A 20769-nucleotide genomic window follows, 5' to 3' on the forward strand; every position below is an offset into this window, starting at 1 on the left:
CCTTCCGACTACAAAAACCGGGTCACTGCTCGTTGTTCCTCTTTGGTGCAAACTTTTAATGGAGCGGCCATGATCTGTCTGCGACAAAAGGAAAACAAACGGAGGAATTAAGATCAAACTTTCATAGCATGACTACAACAGCATAACAATAAAATAAACGAGGACAAAAATCAGTATGAACAAAGTAAGAAAAGTTATAGTTACGTTGCGGATAATTGTTGGCTTATTCTCGTATATTTAGAAAGCATAACAAAAGCTGGTGATGGATGGCGAAACTGGCAAACTTCAAAAACATTTTGTATATTGGGGGAATCCCCTTTGGGAGGCTGACATTTTCTTCAACTTCTATTAGACATTTCTTTACCTACATTATTTTTAATTACAGATTTGAAACATTTTTAAAGGAAGGTGGAACAAAAATCAATCATCTGCCTCATTTGTATTTGTGAACAACTATGAACCTCACTCAGTTTCAGCCTCACAGTTTTCTGATTTCTCAAATTCAAAATACTTTTGATACTTCAGCCTAAAAGTATTCTTCCTATCTCTGAATTTCAAAATACTTTTAATTCCTCAGTCTCAAAATATTTTTATCACTGATCATTCAGCCTCAGAATATTTTTTGAACTCTCCTCTCAAAATACTTCTAATCCGCTAGTATCAAAACAGTTTTGCCTCTCAGACTCGAAATACACTTCTTCCTCCCTCAACATCTTGATACTTTTGATTTCTCACCCTCAAAATAACTTTGGTCCCTCAAAGTCGAAATATATTACCAACCAGTCAACCTTAAATACTTCCAATCACGTAATTTCAAAATACATCTGATTTCTCATCAAAATATTCTGATCCGTAAGTGTTATCTTTGACAGTTTTTTTTTTTAAAATTTCATTTTATTTTATTAATTTTTATTTAAGTAACACTTAGTTCCAAAACTAGACTGTGCAATAATCAAATACTTCTCATCCTCACGTCTTGACAATAAGATTAGCCAACACGCATTCTGTTGAAATAAAAATCATTCTTTCGTATGCGGTCTAAAATATAAGAATTAATTGTCATGTAGTGATCAGTAACATTAGAGGTTTCTTTTAGTACAAATAAGCCGTGAGAATTAATTTTGTATTGCTGACCGAATACGTGTTAAAAAGATTTCTGTTTTCAAGATACCTTATGTGGTGAACGTATTAAGGGATTCCTTTATAACCTATCTGAAACTTTCCTCGGAAATTTTAAAACAGAAGAGTAGAATAATCCTTCTAATGTAAGAACGTCTCATTACAACCACTGGTATTATGTGCAGATGCATTATTATGCGGGTTCCTATTAAATGAAATCGATTAAAATAAATTATTGAGCCCCAAAACAAATTTAATAACATTGAAATTAAATCTTTTCACTTTGCGTTTACGAGAATCGATTTCCGGGTGTAAAATATTTATCTGGAATATTTACAGAAATTGTTTTAATAATATATCTTATTTAAAATGGCAATAAGAAAACCGTATCAAGTACTTCTACGAGTTTTGACATAAAATATGAAACACCTGAATGCCGCATGAAAGAGTAATGCTGAAAATTATATTCTCGTAGAGTAATACACCTTGTCAACTGTGAACCACTGAAATGATGAAGCTTTTCCAAAAGATTTATTTATTTTGTAAATCGAATAGCAATTTTTACTTCACAAACATTCAAGTGCTACTAATTATTATAAAACATATTAATTCTCTTCTCCAAGTTTAGCTAAATTTATTTTAGACAATGTGCATCACAATAAATTGTAGGCTGTGTATGTCATAATTTTTAAAAGTATTTTAAATTCTTTTTAATGTTTTTAAGATTATTATTATTATTTAATATGAGGATCAATATAGGCAGTCGGTTTTCGAACTATTTGAGTACCGTAAACATCCCATTAAAAAAAAAAAAAAAATCAAGTATAACTTATTTCTCATCAACACAGGCACTAAAAGTGAAATTAAACTGTCGAAACACTTAAACTAAACGAACTAAAACTCACTCAGTAAAAAAGAATGACAATATTTTGCGTAAGGCCAAAAAAATTATCACAGTATTATTATAACAGGTTCCTCACATCAAAATAAGAAAAAAAAAGTTCATTTAGATCTGTGCTCAAACGTGGACATTTCCGAGTTATAGGGTGTCGAAAACGTGAGACAAGTGAACCTTCAACGTCAATAGTTCCATTACTATAGGATCACCGATTGTAGTCGGATCAAGACATCACTGAGGAACTAGCATGTGAACTATCCAAATATCTATTTTTCAGAACCTCCTGTACTTGTACAATCATTTTTAGAGAGGCTGTTTGGGAGTACTTGATCACTCTCCACCTATCTCTCTAAAAAATTGGTTGGAAGTGCTGGAGCATTCTTAAACATGGATATTTGGATAGTTCATATACCAGTTCCTCAGTGATGGCTTGACCCAACTACGATAGGTCCCATAATAGTGGAGTTATGAACTCTTAAATTTCACTTGTTTCACGTTTTCGACACCCTATAACTCGGAAACTATCTACTTTTGAGCACAAGTACATATAAACTTTTTTTCTTATTTTGATCTGGGGAATCTGTTAACAAAATATTGTGATACATTCTTGTAACACCATATATATATATATATATATATATATATATATATATATATATATATATATATATATATATATATATATATATAATAGGAAACAACATGGTTGAAGGTTGAGGTTAGTCTGCTTCCAACTAATTAACCTTGTTTTTTGGGTTTGTTTTTTTTTTTTTTTTTTTTTTTTGCTTTTTTGTCTTTCTTTCTTTCTTTCTTCACAACACCTGATAAAGTAGCAGAACTTAGAAAATATTGTGATAGTTGTTTACTGAAATGAGTTGTGTTACGTTTATTCTGCTTTTAGTGCTTTGTTGATACAACCAAACACGTATCTTCCAAAAGGTATTATATTTTCATAAATTATAAATTTCTTATATTTAAGTATATTTTCATAAATTGTAAATTTCTTATATTTAAGTATTAAGTTGAGAAATGGTAAAGTGTTGTAAAATTTTGTTTATTATATAATTCATTTCTTTATATTTTTATTATTATTACGTTTTAGAGACGTCAAATTTCAGATCTCATCTTACTATTAAGTGTTTTCTTTGTTTATGTTTCGAATTTTGAAACCTTTCTTTGTTTATCGATACAGAGAGGCGATTATTTATTTTTAATTGCCACATTTATTCATTCGCCCTCATTCCATATATTTTTATGGAGAAATTTGTAATAATACGTACGTAAATAGAAGCTTATTTAAGTTGTAATGTTCGAAGCTTTTTTTAAAATTATTTATCATGTTTCTCGAAGTTGAACTTGAAAATGAATAGTACAATATACAAGGTGTAAAAAAATGTCGGAACACACTTCCAAACGTGAATTTTCAACAGGAATTATTAAACTAAGTCTTAATAAACACAAGTCTGATGTTTCATTGTAGGATCTTCATCAACACTGTAGTTCGACATAATTAACATGTTTAAAATTGTTACAATTTTTTTTTTTTTTTTTATTGGATTGGCGTTTAGCGTCCCTTTCAGCAGCGCGGCTATATAGACATGGACGTACAGCTTAATGTTGGTCCGTGCCACATGAGTTCCTGCTGGGAATCGAACCTAGATCGTTCATGTCGAAGACATGTGTGCTAACCATGTAGCCACAAAAGAACTCCCCAAAATTCAAGAATTTTGTTAAAAGTTCTCAAGATACTGTAGCTTATTAGTACATATGAATTATTGTGATCCAGAGATTTGATTTCAGTGTGCAGTACGCCACCAAATGAACGATTCAGCAGAGGAACATTCTTACCCTTTTCTATTTTTGTAAAATATGTTCCAATTCCCGAAACCTTAGCAACTGTAAAGATCTCCTTCGTGGCTAAGCGGTTAGCATGCGCGCCTTTGGCATGGGAGACCCAACTTCGGTTCCTGTCGGGCGCTCATATGTTTCGGATTCCACGTTAATCAGTAGGTCCCGTCTCATATAGCCTCGGTGCTGAAAGGAACGTTAAACTTAAAATCAACTCAACTTAACCTAGCAACTGTAAATAATACAAGAGAACAACTTAAGCGCTTCTTAAACGTTTGAGAGAGAGAAAATATCTGTATAATGGGAAAGCTTGACTTGACCACAACTTCAGTTGTACTGGGACAACCTAGTGTGTGTATATGAACACCTAGTTGAAATCTATAATATATGAAAAAATGTGAAGAATCAATTGATTGCTCATTATTATAGATTGTGGGTTGACCGAGCACAACAGGAATTGTGATACAGGCCATGTGGTATGAAAGTATGAGAGAATGTGCTGGGTTGCACAGTGGTTAGTGCATTGGTACATTTATCCGGAGACCCGTGTTCGATTCACGCCTTAATTTTTCCTAAAACGATGATGATTAAAATAAGATTCTTTTAGATTTTTGAGTGAAGATGGCGTAATTGTGAGTATTGACAAGTTATATATTGTGTTACATTAGCTTCTCATTGCTGTTTTATGAATGTGTTTTGATTTTTAAAAATATAAAGTTAATGATTAAATCATATCATACTTTATTTAAATTACTATGTAATCTAATATAAATAAAATAAAAAGTTTGTGTCTGCCTGTTGGTCTGTATGCGGCCTGGGAACCAGACGAATGGACCGAGAGTTACTAAATTTTGGTCAAGGGTACCTTGTTCCAGGCCCCAGGCCAAGACGAAGCGTTAAAAAAAAAAAAAAAAAAAAAAAAACAATTCGAAGCAGGTGGTCTCGGGGGGGAGGGGGGCGTTTACCAGGACATGTAAAAATAATAAAAAAAAAAAAACAATATTAGTGTCAAATCCGTAGTTTTCGCGGTCGCTGAGATGAATGGTGATACTCCCACAGGCGTTGACTTCCAAATACAGCAATTTTTTTTCAAAATTCGAACCAGGGGGCGTTTATGGGGATATGTAAAAGTAGTAGAAAATGCCCGATATTTTTTTCCTTTCGTTGTTCAGTTCAGTATATCAAGTTCAACATTTACTAGTCTCGCAGTTAGCATTCAGAGATCTTGAGGAATTTAATATCGGTCACCGTTTTATTTCAAGGGGTATTTTTAGTCTTATCTTCTGTTGAGAGTTTGATTTTATGCACCCTTAACGATTACTCGTATGCCTTGTGTTCTTCAAAATATAAATAATCTGACGTCATCTACCACATAGTCTTGTAAAATAGACGAGAGAAGGTTTACACTAGGATGGAGCGAAAAAATTAGATCTTCGAGTATCGAATTCTAATAGGGCTCAAAAGTTGCGTATTCGCACGGCCTCGCTCAAACTGCCTAAAGTTTGAAAATGATGGAAAAAAAAAAAAACTTTACGCGAAAAAATTAAGATTTTCGAGTATCGAATTCTAATACAGGGTGTCTACTGATACTAGAAATACTTGAAATACTGGAATTATACTGGAATTTAATTTTGATACTGGAAATACTGAAAATATACTGGAATTTTGATCCACATACTTGAAAAATTATGAAATGTACAAATATTATTCTTTATAATCTTCCCTGTATTTTTGAACTTCGAAAGTCCAGGATAATAACAATCTTGCATTATGACTAGAATAGAATAATACGCAACTATTGATACAAGTTATATAACTTAATAATACATTTAGATAATACAAATAATGCTCTTGGCTTACTGTATCAGACCTGCGAGCAGTGTCTACGGGCATGAAAGTCATGAATTGAGGTTGTTGGTCAAAGGAAAGTAGTGAAATTCATGAGAAAAAAATAATTTTATAGAACAATAATACTCGTACTTAATGTAATACAGTACAGTTACTGAAATAATAAATTGTGATTTTCCCTAATGATCCGGCGTTAAGAGATGAGGCCATCTCTCTTCGGGTTGCAGATAATCACTAATTTCCCCCTTTCTACTAATATTGTGTTCAGTTTCCGCTTTTTTTTCTTCACTTTTTTTTTTTTTTTTTCAATACCTCACGTATAATAACAATGAATGCATTATATTAGATGCAGTACTTCTAGAACAGTATACAGGCTGCAAACTAGTCAGTGAAGTCAGTAAAAGTATGCTCAATGATGGGAAACTGAGGATCAGTTTTAATGCTTGGTATGGATGTGGCACATTGCTTGTGTAAAGATTTCAGCGCTTCGTGAGCAGCTACATATACCTAATCATTTGTGTTTTAAAGAAATGAAGGCTAACTAAATTTATTAAAAATAAAGCATTCATTTGATGGTAAAACAATGAAAATCATTGTATTAGGTACTGGAATTTTGCTGATATTTATACTAAATATACTGGAATTTTGAAACCGAAACACAGTAGACACCCTGTAATAGACCTCAAAAGCTGCGTATCTGAGTGTTAATCAATGGGAAAATAACGAAAATAATCACCCTGTGAATGTTCAATTCGTGCAAACGGCCTAAAGTTTGAAAAAAAAAAGTACAAAAGAACACAAAAATTTACCTTTACGCAAAAATACTATACAGATTACTTTTTTTTTTTTTCCATTTCTACAGCGTCAAAGTACTTTAATTTAGTTGGGTGAGGTCATGTTTGTCAATAATTTGTTATTGTGAATGATTTTATACAGTTTATTTTCACAATGATTTTGCAACTCTTCTCCCATTTCTCAACTCCCCCCCCCCCCCCCTCGAAATGGTTCAAAACTCACCACGAGGAAGTGGCTGCAATTCGAGTTCCACCCACAGCCTATCCAATCATCTTATCAATTAGGGTGTGCTAAATTATGTTGATTTAGTCAAGGACGTTGTCTTAAATTCTGATATATATATATATATATATATATATATATATATATAATATACAGGGGCGGATCCAGAATATGATCAAGGGAGGGGCTAAACCATATTTTGCCGTTTTATCCAGTGTATATCTTGTCCGCACACTTTTACTGCAAATTCCGTAACAAGTTTAACACAACTTTCAACTTCCTAAGTATGGCATGGAAAATTTAAAAAGTCAAACTTAGGAGCAGATTTTTCATACATATGATAAAATAGTTTCTGTTGTCAAGCTTTCGAGCACTGGAGGGGGCGACAGCTTACATTTTCTCCAATCCATCAGCTCACTGTAGTCTGTGACATCAAAATTTATTGAAGGCGCCATAAAAGTTCTAACAACAATTCAGACAGGGCAGTGTGCTCCAGGCGTGGCTAGAAGAGATCTTGGACCTCTCAGTTACTTCCGAGGGCCGACATGTGAAAACTGGGTTTTACGGTTGTGCGTTTCTCAGACAAATCCAACAAACGAACTCAGAGTGCTTGTAAACTAATTACAAAGACATGCTCCTGTCTGGTTCGACATAAAGAGATATCAGTCAGTAAAATATGGACCTAAACATATTTTGAAAGTAGTTCAAACAATTAGACATTTGCCAAACAATATTAAAAGAATTATCGATCCTGTAATTCAAAGAAACGCCTCTTTCTGTCATACAGAGATTATATTGTTGGCCATGACAGTGGATGAGAGAGAACACGTACGAGAATTGGGTTACAGAAGAGTGCTAGAGGCAAGAAATAAAGATCCATAGGGGAAATCTGTTAGAACTTTTATGACACCCTCAATAAATTTTGATGCCACGGTCTATAGTGAATTGGTAGATTGGAGAAAATGTAAGCTGTCATCCCCTGCAATGCTCGAAAACTTGGCAGCAGAAACTATCTTATCATATGTATGAAAAATCTACTCATAAGTTTGACTTCTTAAATTTTCCATGCCATACTCAGGAAGTTGAAAGTTGTGTTAAACTTGTTACAGAATCTGCAGGAAAAGTGTGCGGATAAGAAAACAGAGATGGCTACATTAGACTAACTTTGCTCTCAAGACTCACAATACCAAAATTTGATTAAAAAAATATCAGAATTTAAGACAACGTCTTTGACTAACAACATAATTTAGCACATCCTAATTGATAAGATGGTTGGATAGGATATGGATGGAACTCGAATTGCAGCCAACTCTTCATGGTGAGTTTTGGGCTATTTCGAGGGGAAAAAATTGTTGAGAAATGGGCGAAGAGCTGCGAAGTCATTATGAAAATAAAATGTATAAAATTACTCACATTAACGAATAGATAACAAACATGACCTTACACAACTAAAATAATGTATTTAGACGCTATAGAAATAAAATAATAATAACAATAATAATAATCTGTATATTCCTTGCATAAAGGTAAATTTTGGTATTTTTTGTCATTTTTTTCAAACTTTAGGTCGTTTTCGTGAACTGAAGATCCAGAGTGTTTAAATTTTTTCGTTATTTTTCCTTTGATTAGCATGCGAATACGCAACTTTTGAGCCCTCTTAGAATTCGATACTCGAAAATTTTATTTTTTCGCTCCACCCTAGTTTACACCTTTAAGAATAGTACAAATATGATTGTCGTCGGAAACGTTAAAGAAAGTTCAAGATATATATATATATACAAGGTTGGCATAAATGATTAATTCGTTTCGAAAAGGCTTTTTTTCGAAAGTATTACACGTCCACATGTAAAAGATATATATGAAAAGAAACTACAAACTCACCAAGTTTGTACTGTGTGGCAGAACGAGTGCATTTTCTTTCCGATCGCGAGTAGCAGTGTGCAGTGTAGCTATGTGGCAGTACGAGGTTAATAATTTGTTCAAAGTGGCGGAAAAGAATTCTTGTGTGTTTGAATATGCCAGAGTATGCTAGAAGAGAGTGTGGAAAAGAACCGCCATGTAAACAAAGCATTTTGCAGTGGTATTGGCAATTCAAGAACCCTGGCTGCTTGCGTAAAGGTAAAAACACCTGACCTTCCAGATCTCCTAATTTAACGCCCTGCAACTTCTTCCTGTGGGGGTACGTTAAGGGTCTTGTTTACGTATCCCCACTACCGCAATCTTTCTTTAATCGAGCTCAAGGATCGTATCAGTGCTGCAGTGCAGACAATTGACAGGACTATGCTACAAAATGTATGGAATGAGCTCGGGTATCGTCTGTACGTGTGTAGTGTCACCAAAGGGGCACTTATTAAACATTTGTAGAGGGTGTATAAACTTCGTAAGTTTGTGGTCCTTTTCATATATATATTTCAGTTGTGTACGTGTAATACTTTTAAAAATATAACCTTTTCAAAATGAATGAACCATTTATGCTAGCCCTGTATATAGAATCAAAATCTTAATAGAAGTATTATTTCACCTTGAAAAAAAATTACATCTTGTCTGTTGTACAGTCAGCGACAAAATTTCTTTCCGTTTGGTAAAATTTATTTTGGGAATAACGATGATATAGCTAGAACGTTCAACAGTGATATGGCTCTAACATTGTTTTTAATTTCCTGAAAACTGTACTCAAATTATCCTTCCATTCTAAAATTATTTACGAAACTTTCATCAAACGGAAAGAACTTTTGTTGCTGACTGTACCTACATCATTCCTTTTCAGCCTCCCAGAAAGTCCAGCCAGTAGATGAATTATTAGAGTGTTACATTTCATTTTATTTCATATACGTTAACTGTCACTTCCTTGAGTGTGTTCTCTCATTTCCTTTACACCTTATATATTACCAAAAGTTTCGGCGCCATTTTGTAAATATTTTCTCCAATAGTTATTTTCATTAATTAGCCTTCATCCGGACTGAGTTTCTTCTTACTAGACAAACAAGAAAGAAAGAATAGGCAGAAGTTATTTTTTATTTTCATTATTCTTCTTTCTTTTTTTTATTTTAGCTTTAATTTTGTGATAGTTATCGTAGTTCGAATGAAGGCTAGCCTGTGACTTTTCAATCAAAAAAAGGTAAGATTTTTCTTTCTTAGAAACTAATGATTGACAAGACCACGGGATTATGGTGTTCACTGTCACCAAAGCCCAGAGTGTTTAGCGTAAATGCACCAAAAGCACGTAGCAGCTATTATGAATTCATATGAATTTTGAACAACAATGCATATAGAGTTAGCTATCTATTTACTTTGTTATTCGAAGGATAATATCGAAAAAAAAAAATAGTTACGTGAGTCTTGAAGTATCCGCAACAATGAATATACTATTTATTGACAGGTAAGGTGGCCGCAAACTCTCAGAGCAAATTTCTTCATATGTAGTACGTTTGTCGTAGGGCACGTTTAAATTCGATTTGCTTTTTTGTGTAAAATTTAGTGCCCACTCACACCTGTAGAGCAAGAGAACTAAACCTATTTTTCAACAAAGCATGAGATATTGCTCAGTAGTTGTTTAAAATATATTATTATTATCTTGTTTTGCCTTTTCAAAATGCATTTTTGTTTCACATTCCTGACCGAAGTAAATTTGCGCGAGCAGTGTGCGGTGGACCTTACGTATACAACTTAAAACTCCAATATTTTTGTAACAACTTAAAGTATATTATAGTTAAAAAACTTCATGTTTGAGAGAACTAATACTAGCATGCGAATCCAGCATATGTTGCAGCAGAGAAAGTGATCAATTTTTGTCAACGATTTCAATTAATGTTATTTTCATATTCATAGTAGTGTATGAAAAAGCTTTTTTCTATATGTTAAAAATATTTCATAACTGTTCCACGTACCATTCAGATATTAAGTTTCTTCTTCTTTAAATACAGTTTTACGCAACGGTAATAAAACTTGTTCTAAATCAAACGTAAAGGAAATAGTTTGTATCAATACATTTTGAGATAGAGAGTGCATAAAGACTTAAGAGCCTGACACAGTAAAAAATATTCAAAATTTGCCATTTTTCTTTTGCCTGTTTTTCATAAGTAAAAGGAGATAATGAAATGCAACTTACCACAGTCATAGATAATGGTATTCTACAACAGAGGATATGAGCCTGAAGAATTTTCAGTGTTGCCATCCGTAAAAATTACAGTGATGCCAGAATATCATTTCCCCCAAAATCGAAGTGAAGGAAGCGACTAGAGGAACATACTCAAGTGCATTTGATTACGTATTATGTTATCTTGGAATCTTGTGAACTACTTTTTTAATAGTTGTATTTAGTTTATAATAAACAAAATAGTTTTAACACGTAGTTATTAAAGTTAAATAATGTTATTTAAAAAGTACTTCACAGGATACCAAAACATGATACGTAATCAAATGCAGTTGTGTTCGTTAAGTTAGATTTTGGGGGAAATGTTATTCAGGCAACACTGTAATTTCTACGGATGGCAACACTGAAAATTCTTGAGGTTCATCTTATCTGTTATAGACTAACATTATCTATGATTGTGATAAGTCGCATTTCATTATCTCCTTTCACTTTATGGAAAATAAGCAAAAGAAAAGTGGTAAATTTTGTATTATTTTTAGTATGTCAGGCTCTTAAAAAGTTATTCACTATTGTATACAATCATCAAAAAGCACTGACAGGATTATATATATATATATATACCGAAACGATTCCACCTTAAAATCATCATCATCACTATCCAAATGCGGAAGAATAATAATATCCTACATTTTCAACATTCGCATTTTTTGAACGGTCTTAAAGTCACGTATCAAAATCATTCTCTATAAAATGAAGTCCAAGCTGTTGTTTAATTTATTATTAGGGATAAAAGCAATTGAAATGCGTGTCAAAACTTGATCATTTTCAGTCGAATTTCTGCTGAAAATATGTTGGCTCCTAAGAGAAGGCACCAAAAACAAATAATAATTTTATTTTCATATACTTTGTAAATATTATGATTTTATATTATATACATACTACCGCTCAAAAGTTTTGAACACCCTGGATATCCTGTTATTTGGCACGAGAACTTTACCACCCTTATTCAGAGGTACTCTTGCCTAAAGCATAGAATTTGAAAACAGTTGAATCGAGGTCTGAGAGGTACTGCAAATGATATGTCAAATTATAATTCTTAAAATTGAAACCAAAAAAAGACAATTTGATATAGATATTGCGTAATATAAACAAAAAAATTTGGAAGGTGAGGCAAGATATTAGTTTTGTTTGGAAAGTGTAGACACAGAGGGTCAATGCAGTGTCAAACATTTGAAAGAGAAAGTAGTTTTTCAAATTTTGTAGTTCTTTATAGCATGTTGATATGCTAACGTTTAAAACGCCAAAAATACCATACTTTGAAAACTGTTTACGATATTTTCGTATGCTCCATTGTCGCTCGTTGAAATAGTAACGGTGAGCATTACGTGTACGCTTCCACTGAGCGACAACTGAGCAAAGAAGGATGTATATTGACTGTCGTAAACATTTTTCAAAGAATGGCGTTTTTAGCTTGTTTAAAGGCAACATATCTATAAGGTATAGAGAACGGCAAAATTTGGAAAACTGCTTTCTCTTTCAAATTTTTGTTACTGCATTGATGCCTTATTTTACACTTTTCAAACAAAACTAATATCTTGCATCACCTTCCACACTTCTGTTTATACTGTGCAATATTTATATCAAGTTGTCGTTTTTGGTTGCAATTTTAATAATGATGATTTGATATATCATCTGCAGTACCTCTCACACCTCAATTCAACTGTCGTCAAATTCTATCAGGCAGGAGTACATCTGATGCAAGACGGTAAAGTTCTCGTGCCAAAATAATAGGATCACAGTAGATGCTTACAAAAATCCGAAAACTTCTGAGCGGTAGTGTATATATATATATATAATTTATTAATAATACTGATTTGGACAACTTACTCCTCCTCGAAAGAAAAATACACTACAGGATAAGTAACGTATTCGTCTACTATGCGATAAATATAATACAAAGTAAAATAATATAATAAATAGCAGTAATAACTTTGATGTTGCAGAGTGGAACCGCTAGCAAGACTGAAACCTGATGATCGAGACAATAAAATAAACTGGAGGTGGCGAGGGGTAATCGTAGTACTTATATTACTCCTTCAACTGCCTGTTAATTTTCTTTTAACAATTCATTTTTTTTTTTCCTAATTTTCTTATCTTTACTGCAGTTGGAAACTTTTACTTGCGTTTGACTATAAAAAGCACTATATGCTATTGCATTAAAATCCAGGGCTAGACACAGAAATAAATCTGATATTATAGTACAAACTATAGGATTAAAGAAAATGTAAAGAGTAGTGCTGCGTTAATTCACGTAATTAACTTCTGCAATTAATGCTCAGTGAGAGGAATCGGTTAAAAAATGCTTCATTGTTTTTCTTTTCTTAAAAAAAAAAAAAACAAAACAAAATTGTAGACTGTACTCTGCTCTATTAAGAGTTCTAGTTGCCTGCAAGTCATTTTATTTCTCTTTTGGTTTTTGACGTATAATGCGCAATGTGAACTAAGTGCTTGAATTTTGGAATTTTGAAAGCTAGAGTGGCAAAATAAAAAATATTAAGAAAATGAATTTTGAAACTTTGTATGATATTCATCATGTAATACAGTATAAAATACACATTAGTTAAAAATACCATCAAGCTTGTATGAATGAGAAAGTAGGCATGTTGTTAAATTGGGCATTGAGTAGCTAATTTGCATACATCAAAGATGTCGTATAGTTAGTATTTCAGAGCCCGTAGCATGTTTGGAAAGTTATTGAAGGTAGCGGGTCTGCTTTTAAAGAATTATTTATTTACTATGTGAATTGATAAGATGCATACCTATTAATAAAATACTAACTTGAACCTCAACTAGGCACCCATATTATTAATTTATTCACAGACGTTTCAATGATTCCCTTATCATCATCAGTACGTGATAATTCAGGATTGCTTATATTAATTCGTAGATCCACATATAGCCAAATTTGTTAACGAAGTTTAATAGTGGTTTTATATAAAGACTGAAAATTTTAGCATTATGTAAGTCCACAAATTAATGTAAATAATCCAAAATTATCACGTACTGATGATGATAACAAGCAATCATCGAAACGTCTACGAATAAATTAATAATAAGGGTGATTAAGTGAAGTTAAAAGTTAGTGTTCCATTAATTATTTGTTTATTTTATTTTGTTTGTTATTTTTTTAAGTACTGTTTCCAGAGCACCGGATTAACATGAGTAGATGTATATATGTGTTTATTTTATTTTATTTTATTTTATTATTTTTAGTTTTATATGACTTTATCACCATTTTCGTTTCTAAAATATTACTGAAATATGAATTTTAGAAAAATGTAAATAATGTAGTACAGAATTTGAATGTTATGTTTTAATCATGGCATCTAAGTCGTTGTTTCCTTACCTGGAATGTGCAGGCTACTGAAGAATTTATGATATTGGCTGAAAAGATAAGAAAGAATTATTTAATGTATCCCCATCAGAAATCAATTCCGAGATCATATGCATCGAAATAAATCAAATATGGTACTAGACTAAGCAGTGAACATGAGTTTAGTAGTTCAGTGTTTTTTTTTTTTTTCAGCAGCGAAGGTATATGAAACCTGAACTTATAGCTTAATGTGGGTCCGAACCACGTGAGCTACCACTTAGAATCAAACCAAGATCTCGCACGCCAAAAGCTTGCACGCTAACCATATAGCCATGAGGGAACTCTTAAAGCAGTTCGGGTTGATAAAGGGTCTCTGATAAAGCAGTCGGGAGCGTTTGTCGAAGCTGTCAGGATTTGTATGGAAACACTTTTACCGTACTTTTGAAGTCCTAGAGGAATTTGGGTATAACCCTTACTAGAAGTGGAGATTATATCCGAAACTACCCTACCTAGTAACCCCTCAACCGCATATTGAAAGTGAAGTATAAACGAGGTCGAGGTCGGACCTCATTAGGTTACTTTTTGTACTGTGACCATGGTAGATGATGTACAGGGTAGTTATAAAGGCTGAATAAATTGTAGAACTAATGAACTGTAAAGTGTGCTTCAGCAGTCTCGTCACGTCCCTCATATCTTTCATCATATTTGGTTGAATTGATTTCAATATGTAGAATCCAGAACACCCGCTATAGTAATTAACCTCTCCAAGAGATAATCGAGACCTCAATATTTGCACCACACGCACGACCTAAATTTCAAAATTACTTTAAGTGCACGGTTTGAAATCTGGTATCTGTGGTGCCAGTTCCAAAGGACTTTTCTTTTTCATAATCCGTCAACTAGGAAACACATCATAGAACCAATAATAAACAATTCCTGCTTTATGAGTTGAGCCGTTGGTTCTAGATTTAGATGTCCAGCAGAGAAATTTGATCATTATCAGCATGGATTTTGATTTATTGTGATTAAAATGTTTGATGTAATTGGAATTGTAAACCACCTTTCATACGAAAGGGTTATTCCAAGAACGTTATTATATATGATACCAAAACGCCAAACTTACTCTCATCATAGTGCAATAGGGCATAGAAGGAACATAAAGAACTTCGAACTATATATGTTAATTTAACGAGACATTCTGCATCATATTATTGTAACATTTGAAGACATTAGACACTATAAGTCTGGTAGTGTTCGATTTCACATTCTTAGTAAAACGGGAGCAAATCGTGCATCAAATTTTTACGTGTAATTAAAAGTAGGCAGGATACGGCAATTATAGACGATCATAGCATTTGGTGAAAAGTGATGAATATCTACGACACTGTCCAAAACATTATTCTTATCTACAAAAAACATTTCTTTCTTCAGATGATCTACAATTGGAGTTAATTGTTCGATTTTTTCGTCAGCACGCAACAACGAGATTACGACGGGACCTAATGTTTACGAGGGATCCATGCCATGCCGGGATTTTGTAGTTAGTGGGTTCACAGATTTAAATAATATTGTGAAAACGAAAATAGCAGAACACAAGGTTAGATTATTTCTTCTGTCCCTGTTTTGTTAGGGTTACCAAGTCTAGGAGGCTCAGGTGGGCAGATCATGTAGCCAGGATGGAAAAAAGTAGGAATGCTTTCAGTCTTAACTGGAAGACCAATCGGAATACGACCATTAGGAAGACCTAGGCATAAATGGGAGGACAATATTAAGATAGATCTCGCATAAATAGGATACAAAGTAGAAACTGGATTCACTTGGCTAAGGACAGAAGTCAATGGAGAGCTTTTGTGAAAGCGGCATTGAACCTTCTGGTTCCATAGTCCATAGAGTTAGTTTAGAGTTAGTTTGTTAGTTTTAATTGTCATAATGCAATATATTGGGGAATTTCCTGAGTACGAAGTTTCTTGGACACAATCCTGGAGTTATTCTTAGGATTAAAATAATTTTAAATGAGTGTTCACTGCTAATGAAGCAAATTAACGTAAAGTTAAAATGAATATAGAAAGGTCTAGGTAACTTCGTGGTTACTGCACCGGCATGGTAATCCACAGACGTAGATTTGATCTCCTCACAGCTGTATATTTTCATTTCGTGAAATTTATTGTAATAAAAAAAAAAATAAATAAAAAAAAAAAAATAGATGTAGGCAACAATTTCTCAAATATATAGTTTGAAGTGGAGATGCTCCTGGTTAACACGCGAAATAGTGTCTTCAGTACTAACACTGGAAAATTTCTCTGTTCCTTGTGTTCAATAATCGGCGCATCTGATTTTCTATCTTAATTCTTAGTGTTAGACTTTAAGAAAATAGAAATAAAAGGGTAACAGGGAAGTATTGAGAGACACAAGGATATATTCTTCTTGATATCTCCTTTTCTGCAAAGAACTTATATTTAACCTACAGCTTATATAAGATGCAAGTGTCTGTACAACTAATAGTGTTTTCCATTATCTTCAGAATCCTTCTATAAAACGTTGCGAATTCAAGTTCTTAACAGATAAGCAAATAATTTGTAAGCAGATATGTAGAAGATATCCTTTTGTATGTGTGTTTCTTACGTTCTATCCGTTAATCCTTCTTCCTCACATTTTTCAGTTTCGACAATGCCCTAAGCAGTACAGCGAAATTTCGACACGTATTTTTTACTCGCATATAATATTGAAATGTGGATAATTAATTTTCGCTTACCTTCAGCAATATTTGGGTAGTTTTCGAAAAAGAAATGGAACTGCCGTACCTTAGTTCTTTAACCAAAATATCGTTTAAAGCTTTAAGATTAACCGTACGAAGCAAAACAATAGGCGTCACATGCTTAAGTTGACCCAGTGGATCATTAAAACTTAATTAATTTTCTTTCTAACTATCTAACTCTATGGCCTATGGAACCCGAAGGTTGAATGTCGCGTTCACGAAAGCTTTCCACTGACTTCTATCCTTAGCCAATTGGATCCAGTTTCTACTTTGTATTCCTATTTGTGCGATATCCATCTTCATATCGTCCTCCCATCTGCGCCTAGGCCTTCCTAATGGTCGTTTTCCGATTGGTCTTCCAGTTAAAAGTTTGAAAGCGTTCCTTTCTTCCATCCTGGCTACATGACCTGCCCGCCTGCGCCTCCTAGATTTGATGACCCTAATAATGTTTGTTAAACCGTATAAATTATGTAGTTCCTCGTTATGAAGTTTCTTCTAAAAGCCTTATTTTAATACATCATTTACAAATGCTAGATTTATTTTTCACAAGGCGTCTCTTCTCCTTGTAACAAAAATAATAAAAAATTTACTTTCAGAACCTTTCATTATCGGAAAAATTCTCACCTCTTTGATCTAAATAAAGGTGTTAAAAATTAATCTATATTTCTTCCTAAGATAATCATTGACTTAAACAAATGCACATACGTGTTACATGTTTAAGACAGTCATGCAAACTTCCTGCATTTCAAAGCATTCATATTTTTGTTAAACTCACAGCAACTATATTCAAACAAAAAGTCTGAAAGCAAATACAGAATTTTGTATATTTGATTCATATTGTACATGAGAGCTATTGAAACAATACCAAAACTGATAAATTCTATAAAAAAATTTTACTTAGTAGTAAAATAATTCCAACTTTTGTTTGAAACTTTCAGCCTTTGTGAGGCAAAGAAATAAAATTGAAGGATTGTAGCAAAAATGAGAGACAGGTGTAGATGTAGCCTTAGCATCTACGTCAAAGAAAACTAAGCTTGCGTAGCTAAAATTTTATTACTACCAGAATAGTTGAAACAATCATTTGCGGTTGTAACTACTTACAATGAGTCTTTCAAGATGATGGCGGCTTAATTCCCTTCTGCCAAAATGTATTGATAAAAGTATAGGGTTTTAATTATTTGTTCAGAAATATTAATTTCTGATCTTAATAATCCTGTAATAAACCTTTTGCTCTAACCTTGCGAAGGATACAAGTTACGAAGGGTACAACTATAGCTGAAATATTAAATTTTCTCCAAATTAGTAACAGAGATATTTCTATGATAGATTTTTATTACTAGTCTAAATAATTTTTACAGAAAATTCCGAGACTAGTATGTCGGGTGTAAATCCTACAGCCAGTTTTTCCAACCTAATGTTTTCTGTCTTACTCAATCTTTCTAGCAGAATAATAAGATAATACGTACTTTAAATGTAGGCCTTAGTCAACGTCCTATCGAAAGACCCTTTCCAGTAGCCGTTGTTAATGTATCGAAAATGGCCTCATACCGCTGTATTCTTGAACTAGGTTAATGAATGCGTAAAGACCAATTGTTATGAGCTTTAATGTAAATCAATTGCTCATAGTAGACCCTTTAAAAAAAAAAAATGTAAATAAATGTACACTCATGTCCAAAATGATTGTCGTATATCTATAACTGTTTTCTTGTAAGAATATAATTTGATAATGATTTTCCAGGGTACTTTTAATACTGATACTGTGTGTATAATCGAAAAATGTATATTTGTGGTAAATTTCATAGGAAAAGAACTATAAATACGAAAATTAGAGTGAGTTAAACAAAATGTTGTTAAATGGACAAGAAAATTTTATTTTCATTTTATTGTTCTTATTTACTGCTCTTTTGACATGAAATTTGCCACATACATGTCTTTGCCGATTATACACATACTAACATTATGAGAAATACCGAACGAATTCGTTATCAAATTATATTTCTTCAATAACATATTTATAGACATGCGACAATAATTTTGGACATGAGTGTACATCAGGGATATTTTGGATTAGTGAAAATTTATAAATTATAATTTCGTCCATTGATTGACTTGCCCCTCTGTAGCAACGAAGAAATACGGGCGCGACCTAAGTTTCCTCGTGGCTATCTGGATAGCGTACACGCCTTTAGCGCTGAGATCGGGTTCGATTCCCGGTGGGAACTCAAATGGTTCGGGTCCCATCTTAAGTTGTAGGTCCACGTCTCATACAGCCTGGCTGCTGAAAGGGGCGCTAAACAAACTCAAAATCGTATCAACGAGGCAGGACCTATAGTTTCAAGTGGGATCCGAACCACTACTCAGGTTTATATCCTAGACAAGTATCCTCACCGGGAATTGAAGCCAAAATCTTACGTACATAAAGCATACGCGTAAACCACTCGACCAGGAGGAAGCACCAAGGCTTCTTGTTGCTTATGAAAGCACTGTACTCCAAACTACGGATAGGAGTGTATAACAGAAAACATTCATGCTCCTTTTAAGCATATACATACGAGCTCGTGCAATTATTATATTTTTTGGTAAAAAGGTTTGAAAGTAAGAATTTATAACGACATTTCTTATAAAAGTGTGAATCTATTTTACCGTGGAAACATTAATTAAATTTAGGAAGGGATTTTAAAAGGAAGTCTTTACTTAAAGTACTTCCCAGCATTCTCTTAGTGAAACTGATAAAAGTCTTCAGTAAATGGCTAACCGGTGATTTCTCAACTGTGAAGGAAGATCACTTACAACTGACCTATGCTCACTCAGTTACACCAAAACGCCAAATTATCGTATTATAGTAATTACATTATTATTTGTAGCATTTAAAAAGTTAGTTTGCAGAACGGAGCAGTAAGTCACTCTTTACAGCAAAATTGTACAATTAACTTATTACATCTTAAAATTCATGCCTGCTATCACAAGTATATTTTGCCTGAAAAGTGTGCTTTTGTATTTTGCATGTAGCACTGGTGATAGTCTCACGTTTTTCTTGTCTTCAATCACTTTCAGAAAATACGTTTATCACTTTCGTAACCATGAGAAAACACGATTTTTTTTTTTCTCTCTCAGTGATCATGACTTTTTCTCTGAACAGCGTGAAATTCCTTTTTTATTATAAAATATTGAAGATCGCAGGCATTTTCTGCACTATGCACCAGCCAAATCAGTACCGAGACTCTACATTAATGCATAATAATGTATATGCACCTCTGAATTTGACGAAATCAACAAATACTTTTTTTCTTTCATTTAAAATTAAAGTAATTTGTAAAATTAAGTACCTTAATAAGTAAACAAATGAACGACGACACAATGGAAAGGAAATCACGTTCTTTGGTGGGAAGACAAATGATTGTTGAAACTCATTTCTCAATTGGTATTTCAGTGTCTGAGGGGCCACTTCAAGAGTAATTTCGGTATTTACTTGTAACTACTAATAAATAAGAAACTCGGCGATAGAAATAACTTCAGCTAATAAATATTTCAGTATAGTATTATTGGCAGTATAGGAAATTTAGACACTTTTAACAATACTTAAGCAAGCCAGGAAATAATTATAACTCATTTTAAAGTATTCTTGAAGCCAGGAAATAATTATAACTCATTTTAAAGTATTCTTGAAAATTCAGTGCACTTAAAGCTCCATAGACGTCGTAATTTTGGACCTAGACTGGTTGTTGCACGAAAGGGCCAAAGTAAGATAAAACATACAATGTTAAAACACAAGGTTAAAATGGCTGTTGTGAGCATTCGAAAATGAAATGCTTTTTTTT

General features: G+C 33.1%; 1 protein-coding gene across 9 annotated transcripts in view; it reads left to right on the forward strand.

Annotated features, from left to right (window-relative positions):
- The window catches only part of Dyb (Dystrobrevin), a 351963-nt gene that overhangs the window by 313950 nt on the left and 17244 nt on the right, over positions 1-20769 (forward strand). Inside the window, exon 17 of one of the 9 annotated variants that reach the window (XR_014128235.1) lies at positions 9782-9848. The exons of 7 other annotated variants lie outside the window; for them this stretch is intronic. Coding sequence is in view for 1 of the 2 variants with exons in the window: in XM_081738420.1 (XP_081594546.1) it covers positions 12827-12856 (30 nt within the window). In the remaining variant the exon portion in view is untranslated. Of the gene's footprint in view, positions 1-9781; positions 9849-12826; positions 12894-20769 lie in introns of all 9 variants that reach the window. One more of the 9 variants, XM_081738420.1, reaches the window with a different exon arrangement.

The sequence above is a fragment of the Thermobia domestica genome, chromosome 2 (assembly GCF_964235325.1).
Source record: "Thermobia domestica chromosome 2, izTheDome1.hap1.1, whole genome shotgun sequence".
NCBI classification, from domain to species: domain Eukaryota; kingdom Metazoa; phylum Arthropoda; class Insecta; order Zygentoma; family Lepismatidae; genus Thermobia; species Thermobia domestica.